The sequence below is a fragment of the Terrapene carolina genome, unplaced genomic scaffold (genome assembly GCF_002925995.2).
Source record: "Terrapene carolina triunguis isolate 2854851 unplaced genomic scaffold, T_m_triunguis-2.0 Scaffold612, whole genome shotgun sequence".
NCBI classification, from domain to species: domain Eukaryota; kingdom Metazoa; phylum Chordata; order Testudines; family Emydidae; genus Terrapene; species Terrapene triunguis.
In genome coordinates this window covers 487,578-498,423 of record NW_020664963.1, presented here as the reverse complement: position 1 = coordinate 498,423, position 10,846 = coordinate 487,578, and the positions used below count along the sequence as shown (strand labels likewise).

General features: G+C 44.5%; 1 protein-coding gene across 1 annotated transcript in view; it reads left to right on the top strand.

Moving 5' to 3' along the window:
- The window catches only part of LOC112104541 (cytosolic phospholipase A2 gamma-like), a 48,127-nt gene extending 37,828 nt beyond the window's left edge, over window positions 1-10,299 (top strand). Inside the window, exons 13-16 of the mRNA XM_026659225.1 lie at window positions 169-264; window positions 2,939-3,093; window positions 4,154-4,346; window positions 10,136-10,299. Coding sequence (XP_026515010.1) covers window positions 169-264; window positions 2,939-3,093; window positions 4,154-4,346; window positions 10,136-10,299 — 608 coding nt within the window. The remainder of the gene's footprint in view (window positions 1-168; window positions 265-2,938; window positions 3,094-4,153; window positions 4,347-10,135) is intronic.
- The last annotated feature ends 547 nt before the right edge of the window (window positions 10,300-10,846 follow it).

Genomic DNA, 10,846 nt, shown 5'->3' with positions numbered 1-10,846 from the left:
CTACGCTTCCTGAGTGCCTTTGGATCAACAAATACCTGTTTTTGCCCCTACTCACACCTAATAGCAACTGAGAGGAAAAAAAGGAATTCAGTCTGCAGACTTCCCCTAGCTATTTCTTTGTACTTATTTTCAGCTTTGATTTTTATTGTGATTTTTCTTGCCTAATAGAAAATATATGGAGTGTATGGCAATTTTTATGGAAAACCGTGACCTGTATCTGCTACTGGACATGGGGGTACACCAACAACTTTCTGTACACAGATGGTAAGCAAAATCCATTTGAATTGCACTTTCCACATTTGTTTCTACATCTGCGGTATGAATTTCCCTGTTTTTCAAGGTTCTGTTTTGACAGAGAATAGATTAAATAGAAAGTAATGAGAAAAAGGCAGCCGTGTTGTATAATGGGCAGACGAAGGCAGCAGAGGGTGAGAGACAGGAAAGGGGCAGCTATACTGTGTAATGGGTTGCAGGGGGCAGCAGAGGGTGAGAACATAAGAACAGTCATACTGGCTCAGACCAATGGTCCATCAAGCCCAGTATCTTGTCTTCTGAAAATGGCCAATGCCAGGCACTTCAGAGGTGATGAATAGACCAGGTAATCATCAAGTGATCCATCCCCTGTTACCCATTCCTAGCTTGAAGGGGTGGGAAGGGGCAGTTATACTGTATAATGGGCACTGGGGGAAGCAGAGGGTGTGTGGGTGGGGAAGTGACGACTATACTGTATAATGGGCACTGGGGGAAGCAGAGTGTAGGGGCCGCTATAATGTATAATGGGCGCAAGGGATAGCAGGTGGTGAGGGGCAGGGAAGGGGTGGTTATACTGTATAATGGGCACTAGGGGCAGCAGAGGGTGGGGGTGGGAAAGGGGCAGCAATGGGGAAGGGATTGGGGAGGGGTAGCTATCTTATAGCCCACAAAGAGCTTTAAAGATAGTGTCATGAAAATTATCACAAATTCTGTATCTAGTAACCTATTTATCGGCCTCCACGTTACCATATTACCTGAGTGTCTGGTGATAGCTGAGAATTTCCTGAGGTGCAAAAATGAGAAAAGACATTCTCAAGGCCCCAGAGGGGTCTATGAGACTATGAGGACTATAAGAATTATCACAAACCTATGAAAATAATTGTGCACAGGAGAGAATAAAAGCAGCAGTAAAATTGGAATTTCTGCTTTTTGTTCCAACAAACTTTTCTGGATATTTGTTTTGGTTTGTTTTGCATTATCCACTCACCACTGTTTGAGAGCTAGTGTGGCAATGTATTTTACAAGGTTTTATGACAATCAGATTGCAAGGCTTTCCCAACCATCATTAAGGCAAGAGGTATTCTTTACAGCTGGTCAACATTTTTCAAGTGATATTTTTATTCTGAGTGGAAAATGGCCATTTTCTAAAATCAACTTTTTCGCAGAAAAAAATCATTTTTTTCGGGAAATTATTGGATTAAAATCTCTGTTATTGTTCATGAAAAGGAGAAAATGAGTCAGCTTCCATCCCTGTGGAATGAAACAATTTTAAAATTTCAACTCTTTTTTTGTGGCGGGGAGGCAGATCTTTTTCATTTTTTGACCAACTCCAATTGCCTTTTTGAGTGTTCATGGGAAATAAATAAAAGGGACTTCACATGAAATCAGAAGGGAATGTGGGGCTTTTGTTTGGACAGATGATTGTCAGTGCGTTGTTGCTGTGTTTGCCCCACTCTGTTGTGAGCTACTGTCAAAGCAAACAGTAGATGTGCTGCGTATTAATATGATTCAGAATTTGCCCTGAGTCAGAACTTCTTTATAAGGCAGCCGGGATTCTCCTAAAATGGAGATTTACCAAACGCTGGCTCAAATATGTGTTTGTTGATGATGCCCATGTGTCACTGAGCTGGTTTTGAAGCTAATTTCACAAAAGTAGAGCTGAAGTTTTTCAAGGAGCCTCAGGGAAAAGTTTTGGTGCCTAAAGATATTGATAGACATCTGGGGTTAATGGGATTCAGACACCGAGGCCCAGATTGTTAAAGGACCATTGATGTGGTCAGCATTGCAACACCAAACTGATTTAGGACTATAGACGGCCAATGGGATTTTGGCTCCTAAGTGCCCAAATCCCTTTGAAAAATTGAAATTAGGCTTCAAAATCTGTTAGGCACTGAGGGCAGAAGTGCATAAAAACCTTTATCAATCTGGGCCATGGGAGCTTTTGTATACCCACTGGGCCTCTCTCTGTATCTTTAGGCAGCAACCTGCCTTTGCAAGTCTGGCACCTTGTGGTAATTACAGAAGCACGCAAGCAGGGTAGGCACCTAACTCCCACTAGTTTCAAATGGAATTCGGTGCCTGACAGTGACCATGATGGGGGACATCATACCTAACAGCTAGAGCAGGAGTCATGCCAAGTGGTGACAGAAGGCATCAGTAGCCAGGAACTGGAGCCGATGGTCAGTGCCAGAGTCAAAAGCAGGGGGCCAGTGCCGAGGGTCAAATGCAGAGTCAGAGGCCAGGAATCAGAGCCGGTTACCTGGAGCAAGGCAAGGTGGGTGCAAGGCTGGGCACAGGGCAGAAGCAGGAGCTCTCCCAGCCATGGGTGATTGCTTTGAGCTGCCATACCCTGCCACTGGTCATAAGAGCAAGTCTGCAGATCCCCACAGCCAGTCGGGTGGTTGGGCTAATCAGGTGGCTCAGTGGGGGCCCAGTAGCGCTTGTTAGACTGCGGGGGAGGGAGTGGGGGGCATTAAGCTAGCATGTAAGCAGGCTGGCTGCGGGTCCTTACTCCTGACAGTGCCTAACCTGCTTCGGTGCTTTAGGAAATCCCACTAGGAGTTTATCTGCCAGCTTAGGCGCCTTTGAAAATGCACATGGAATTCAGGGGGATTTGGGCACCTCACTCATTGTGACCCCTTGGAAAAATCACAGCCTAAAACAATATGTGGCTGCACTTTCGCAGGTAAAGCCCAATCTACTGGATTGACCAACGAAGAATTCATCCACTTGATCGATGCCGGCATTGCCATAAATTCCGCCTACCCCCTCGTTCTGCGCTCAGAGAGGAAAGTGAAACTGATCCTCTCCTTCGACTTCAGTGACGGGGATCATTTCGAGGTAACTTTTGTTATTTATTGTGTTGTCTCCCAACAGCCCAATCGGGATGAAGCACTGCACAAATACACAGGAATTGGCCCGTGACCCAGTGAGGTTACACTGTTGTTAGCAGCAGTAATTTGGATTCCCGGAAGGTGCTGTGGGGATCACAATTTGACATGTGTGGGCATATAGGATCCACTGGGAATATTTACTGTATTCCCTGCAAGGTCGCTTGGGCTTGGGGTAAGGGCGTGTGACCAGTCATGACCTCTCTTTCCCTTTGGATATCACGGAAGAAGAGGAAATTCCTTGAAGTTCAGTTTTACTCTGTGTAAAAATGACAACTGCTTACTCCACAGATATGCCCCTGTGTGTATCACAGTCCTAGTTCATGTGCTAAATGACAGTCATTAGGTTTGACCAATTTTTATTTCTGTTAGCACCAAAGAGCCAAGAGCGCTCTAGCAGGAGGAGACAGGGCCAGTAGAAATGTGAACTGAGTTTCAATAAGTCAGTTAGAACTCTGCAAACTCACTAACCTCAGCCTCACACTTCACCAGTGCTCCATAGGTGATATTGTCTCCCTCTAGTGGCTGCAGCTACTATAACACTTTGCTACTTTGTTTACATGGAACAAGAGTTTTCCTATAGGTGAATTTGTAAAAAAACAAAACAAAACAAAAATCAAACTTTGCTTTTGGAGCTAAAGTTCTGGGTTTTGATTTCTGTTCATTACCATGGGCTGAGGTTTTCAAAGGCATCTAAGGGATTAATTTTAATGGGAACTGAGCATCCACATCCCTTAGGAGCTTTTGAAAACCTCAGCCACAGTATATGCATTGTTATACAAAGATTCTGGCTACACAGATATGGCAACAGGGTCATGTCAGGTTTCCATGGAGGCCCTCAATTAGTCAGTTCCTTAGAGGCTTCTTGGAATGTTTGTACACTGTAGGTTAGGGGTATTTTTAACTCTCTAGCCTGGCCATATTAGTGATAGCACGTTTTATTAGTGTAGATGGTCATTTATTTATTTATTTATTTGTTTATATTTAAATCACTTTTCCCTCCTTCCCAGACCATCAAGAAAACTGCCAGGTATTGTCAGACAAATAACATCCCATTTCCCGAGATAAAGCCAGAAGAGATTAAGGACATTGATAACCCCTCTGACTGCTACATCTTCGAAGGAATAGATGTTCCTGCCTTCAAAGGAAAAGATATTCCTACCGTCATGCACTTCCCTCTCTTCAACAACAAAAATTGTCCAGGTAACTTAATTGTACACTACTCTTCTAAAACTCTACAGGCTAGATTCACAAAGGGACTTAGGTGCCTCATTGCTGGTTTAGCCACCTAAATGTCAGGATCAGGCCTCATTGGGGATCACAAAACCCCTGCTCAGCTGCCACCAGACTCTGTAGGAATCTACATTTGCTCAGGGCCTAAGATCTGCAGAAAAGTTCTGTCAGTGTCTGTGTTTGTGGCTCTGGGCATGTCCACTGCTGCCCCATCCCAGGCTTCCAGATGCACGAAGAGAGGCATTTCTCCTCACTTGGCTGTGGCAGATGTGCTGAGGCATTGCCTGCAGGATCAGGCCCCTGTGTGCTGTCTCTCAGGCAAATGTCAAAACCAGTGGGCAAGGGGATATTGTGATGTGGGACTCCCTCAGTATCTCCTGTTGTAGCTGTTACACTTTGGATAAATAATTGGAGAGTCAGCGGAGCAGGGGGACTGGATGCTGGGCCCCCCACAGCCCGTGTAAGTGCTGTAACCACCAGGCTATAGAGTGTCTGTCATCACAGCTGAGAACCGCAAGCAGAGACAGGCGCCTTCTTCCAGCCTGGACTTGGGTGCTGAGTTTGTGGATCACTTTCCCAGGAGCCTGTCTCTCTTCATTCATTGCACCGGGAGCCTGGGCGCCCAACTCAGCCTGTGTGAATCCCAGTGATTTTATAGGGGTCTAAAATTTTATAGGCGCCGTGACTCTCAGTAACCCAACACCTGAGTTCCACTGTGAACCTCACCCCATGTGTCTGGTCGGAGCTCACTGACTGAAATGGACCTACTCCTGACTGACACTGGTGGACATGAGCAGAGGAGCTCAGGTATTGCCACTGTCTACCAGAGCAGGGTCCATCTAGCCTTCTGTCCTGACTCTGACAGTGGCCAACACCACATGATTCACAAGGAGGGGCACAAAACCCCATAATAAACAATTACAAATAAACCTTTCCTGGGGAAGTAGTTTTCGTATGGGCTAATGTAGGCAGGTTTATATCTTTTGCATTGTCTTTTAATCCATGGATGTTTGCATAATATCCAACACTTCCTACAATCCTATTGTGACCGGCCCATGGTAGTCCCTGCGGCAATGAGTTCCACAGGTCACTTGTGTGCTCAGCAAAATAATCCCCCATCACCTGTTTTAAATGTGCTGCTTTTCAATTGATTGAGAATCACCCTGCGGTGAGAAACTAGGCCCTTTGGTTCATGCTAATCAAGACAAAGGTGCAAATTCTTATTGATCAATGTTTTAAATTGTTTTAGATATATTTTACTCAAATAAAATGGATTTCTCTAGATTTCCACTCTCTGTAACTGAGAGGAGATGTGGCAGAACAGGCCACCTTCAGTGGGGAGTGGAAAGGGGACCTAACTGGTGTCACTTACACTTCCTCTTGGCCTGTCAACATGTGAATTACATGAGATACAGACTCCCTTGGACTCATTGGGCAGATTCAGCTTTGACCTGCTGCACTGGTCATGTAATTGCAGATCCTGAAAAGGATTTGGGCACCTAACTCCCATCAATCTTCCAGCTGTCCAGCAAACAAAGGTGTCTGGAAGATGTGTGTTTTTCCTAGTTTGCAAAGGGAAGGAAAATACAATAGATAAACTGAGGAGGGTAGGGAAGATAGGGGCAGGGACTCTTCAGTAGAGCATCTCCTTGTGGCCAGGTGTGAGCATAACGTCTCTCTCCCCATCTGGAGCCCCCAGCTGATGGTCACTCTGGTGGACTGCCTTTTCCCAGGACTCAGCCCTTGGGTCAGGTCATAATGTAAATCCACCCATTTACATTACCAGGGTCCCAGAAAAAAGTCTAGTGTCCTTATATCAGGTCTCTGGCACCAACTCTAGATCCTAGGGAGCTTGAGCAACCTTTCCACATGGCTTCCAGTCGTCCTTGTCCCCTTCTCAAGGACTTCATGCCACTTTTTCCTGTGGCTGGTAAGGGAACCCTGGCCCACGCACTCCACCGGGTTGCAGCCCAGGGGCCCTATAACCAACAATCAAGGTCCACTCCTTTCATAGGCCTTCTTCCTCCAAACCTCTCTAGGTTCAGCCTTCTTTCAGGGCCAGGGATCTCCTCTGGAATCCCCTAACAAAAATCCTAAGATAAAAGGATGAACTCAAGCCAATTTCTATCCTTCTCAGGCTTGGCCTCTCATCCGTCCCTGCTGCTTTGTTCCTCTGTTGAGCAACTCCCAGGGCTCTTTCCCTGATTCTCCAAATCCTGCCCTTTGATCAGTGCTTAGTACTGGAGCCTGCTTTGTTCCAGTGGATGCTTTCTCTCACTGCCTCTTGCCAGATTTCCAAACTCAGGAGACCATCCCTGGGGCCAACTCTCTTCCATATCTCTCCACTCCCTAACCCAGACAGAGGTCCTCCTTGCAGCCCCCTTCTTTTGTGAAACTCCTGCCTTCATGGAGCTCACCTAGCACCCACCTCAGCTGGCACTCACCTTCAGTTAAGTCTGGCTCTCCCTCCAGGTGCAGCCAGGTAACATACAGTCAATCACACCAGTGTATACAGATAGATCGATCGATCGATCGATCGATAGATTGAGTGAGTGAGTGAGTGAGTGTGTGAGTGTATGGGGATAGCCTATCTATCTATCTGGCTAGCTAGCTAGATAGATAAGCTCCCTTAAAAGCATGAGATGGGCTTAAAATCATGACATTGTTAACAAAACAATAAGCATTTGGTTATTTGTATTTGTTTGCTGGTTTCTAAGCCTTTAAAGTGCATCAGTGTCATATTTTTCGGATTTACTCTGAAACCTAAGGACTGGAAACTTACTTTTGAAAATATAAATAACAGCTGCGATCCTCATCTAATCCTGATAACAGTCTTCAAATATGTTAAGGGCTTTATAAAGAGGATGGGATCAACAATTCTCCATGTACATTGAAGATAGGACAAGAAGTCATGGGCTTAATATGGAACCTGGGAGATTTAGGTTCACTATTAGAATCATAGAACTATAAGGTTAGAAGGGACCGCAAGGGTCATCTAGTCTAACCCCCAGCCAAGATTCAGGATTTATTCTGTCTAAACCATCCCGGACAGATGGCTACCCAGCCTCCTTTTAAAAACCTCAGTGAAGGAGATTCCACGACCTCCCTAAGCAGTTTGTTCCATTGTCCTACCATTCTTACAGTTAGGATTTTTTTCCAGAGATTCAATCTAAATCTACTGTGCTGTAGTTTGAACCCATTGCCTCTTATCCTGCCCTCTGTGGCAAGAGAGAATAACTTTTCTCCATCATTTTTATGGCAGCCGCTAGGGTTACCTCCCTGCTCTGAACTCTGGGGTACAGATCTGGGGACCTGCATGAAAGACCCCCTTAGTTTATATTCCAACAGCTTAGGTTAAAAACTTCACCAAGGCACAAATTCCTTTTCTTGTACTTGGACTGTATTGCTACCACCACCAAGTGATTTAAACAAACATTCAGGGAGGGGCCACTTGGAGCCCTACCTTCCCCAAATATCCCCCGAAGCCCCTTCACCCCCTTTCCTGGGGCGCTTGAGAATAATATACTAACCAAATAGGTAAACAAAGTGAGCACAGACCAAATCCCTGGTTTTTAGGACACTGAAAATCAATCAGGTTCTTAAAAGAAGAATTTTATTTAAAAAAATAAAAGAATCACAGCTGCAAAATCAGGATGGAAGATACCTTTACAGGTTAAATAAAAAGATTTAAAACACAGAGGATTCCCCTCTGACTCTGCTTCCCAGTTACAAAACAGGAATACAATTACCTCTTAGCATAGGGAAAATTCACAAGATAAAACAAAAGCTAATCTAATGCATTTCCTTGCTATTACTTACAATTTCTGTAATTTTAGATGTATAATTTCAGGATTTTATTAGGAGCTGGTTTACCTACTTGGTCTCTCTCTTTGTCCCGAGAGGGAACCAACAAAGAGAGCACAAACAAAACCTCCCTCACACCCAATTTGAAAGTATCTTTTTTCTCCATTTGTCCTTCTGGTCAGGTGCCAACTAAGTTAAATGACCTGATTAACCCCTTACAGGTAAGGGGATTCTGTACCTCTGGCCAGTAGGGAGGTTATGTTACTGCATACATAAGGGTTGTTACCCTTCCCTTTATATTTATGACAGCAGCCTTTTAAGTATTTGAAGACTGCTATCATGCCCCACTTAATCTCCTCTTTTCCAAACTAAACATATCCTGTTCCTTCAGCCTTTGCTCATAGGGATTGCATTCCATCCCTTTGATCATCTTGTTGCTCACCTCTGGACCTTTCCAGCTTCTGTATATCCTTTCTATACATTAGTGACCAAAATTAGTACTCCAGATGAGGTCTATCCAGCATGGAGTACAGTGGTACTATCACTTCCTGTGACTTGCATACTATGCCTCTGTTAATGCAGCCTAAAATTGCATTTGCTTTCTTTGCAACAGCATCACATTTCTGACTCATATTGATCCACCACAACTCCCAGATCCTTCTCAGCAGTGCTGCTGCCAAGCCAGTTACCCCCCATTCTGTATTTGTGCATTTGGTTTTTCTTCCCTAAGTGCAGAACTTTACATTTGTCTTTGTTGAATTTCATTTTGTTGTCTATAGCGCAGTGCTCCAATTTATCAAGATCCCTTTGAATTTTAACTCTATCCTCCAAAGTGTTGGCAACCACTCTAGCTTTGTGTCATCTGCAAACTAGATAAGTATATTCTCTAGTTCTACATCCAGGTCATTAATTAAGATGTTAAATGACATTTAACACAGAACAGATCCCTGTGGAGCGCCACTTGTGAACTCCCTCCAATCTACATCATTCCATTAATAGTTACTCTTTCTTTGAGGTTGTTTAACCAATTATGTATCTGCTTAATGGTAGTTCTACCAAGTCCGCATTTCTCCAGCTTACTTATGAGAATGTCATGTAGGACTGTGTCAAAACCCTTGCTGATGTCCAGCTATATTATGTCCACTGCATTCCCCCTATCCACCAAATCAGTTACCCTCTCAAAGAAGGAAATCAAGCTGGTTTGGCATGATTTCTTCTTGGTAAATCCATGCAGGCTGCTAGTGATCACCTCTTTGTCCTCCAGGTATTTGTAAATTTAATGTTTTAGACATTGTTCTAGTAGGTTCCCAAGTTCCCTGGCTCTTCCTTTCCCCCCTTTTTAAAGATGAGCTCTTCTCCAGTCTTCCAGGACCTCTTCTGTCATCCATGAGTTCATAAATATTATTGCCAGTGACTCTGAGATTTCTTCAGCTAATTCCTTCAGTACCATCGGGTAAATAGCATCAGGCCCTGATGATTTGAATTCATTCAAATTGGTCAGAAAATCTTTGATGTGTTTTTTACTTATGCACATTTGCATCTCTTTCCCTTTATTGTCTATGTTGCTAGTCATCTGGTCATTTTGGGAGGGGGAGAGAGGGGGGAAAATAGGAAAAACTTTTTAACTCTCAGGGTAGTTACACTCTGGAATAAGCTTCCATGAGACAGAGTAGAATCCTCAACTGAAGATTTTAGGAGCAGCTTGGACAAACACATGTCAGGGATGGTCTAGGTTCACTTGGTACTGCCTCAGCACAGGACATTGGACTTAGTGACTTCTCGAGGTCCCTTTCAGCCCCACATTTCCGTGATTCTAAGTAAACCTCAGGAGTTGGCCATGTTGTTCCCCTGCCTCTTTAGGTAGCTGGATTCTACGGTTCTGGGAGCAGTCAGAGTGTAAAAGCAGTACCATTGTTTCCCTCTATTTGGCACTTACCAACCTGTTTTATTCCTAGATAAAATAAAGGACTTCAGAGACACGTTTACCACCTTTACTTCATCCTACTCAGAGGACAATGTCAAAGTACTCCTCAAAAAAGCCAAGATGAATGTATCCAACAACAAGGATAGGATTCTGAAGGAGATCCGGCAGATTGTGTCCTCCCCCAAGGAGTTTTAAAATCACATCTCTGTTTGGTTCCTGATCATGAAGGACAGAAATTCTGTGCCTGGCTCTGACTCTCACATTTCCCGAGAGGCTGTTCACTGTGACCACTTAGAACCTAAGTGCAGCAGGGAGGAGTTTGTTTCCCTGTGTTAGGGATTGTCTACATTACCCGCTGGATCGACAGGTAGCAATTGATCTAGCGGGGGGGGGTGTCAATTTATCGCGTCTAGTCTAGACGCGATAAATCGACTGCTGAGTGCTCTCCTGTCGACTCTGGAGAGCAGGTGCAGGCGGAGTCAATGACAGAGCGTCAGCCATCAATTTACCACAGTGAAGACACCATGATAAGTAGATCTAAGTACGTCGACTTCAGCTACGTTATTCATGTAGCTGAAGTTGCATAACTTAGATCGATCCCCTCCCTAGTGTAGACCAGGCCTTCAATTCACAAAGGGATTTAGGCACCTAACTGCCCCTGTAGGTGCCCGAGTCCCAGATTTAGGCATCCCTGGGATTCACAAAACTCTTGCTCAGTTGCCGTGGAACCCTGTAGCACCTA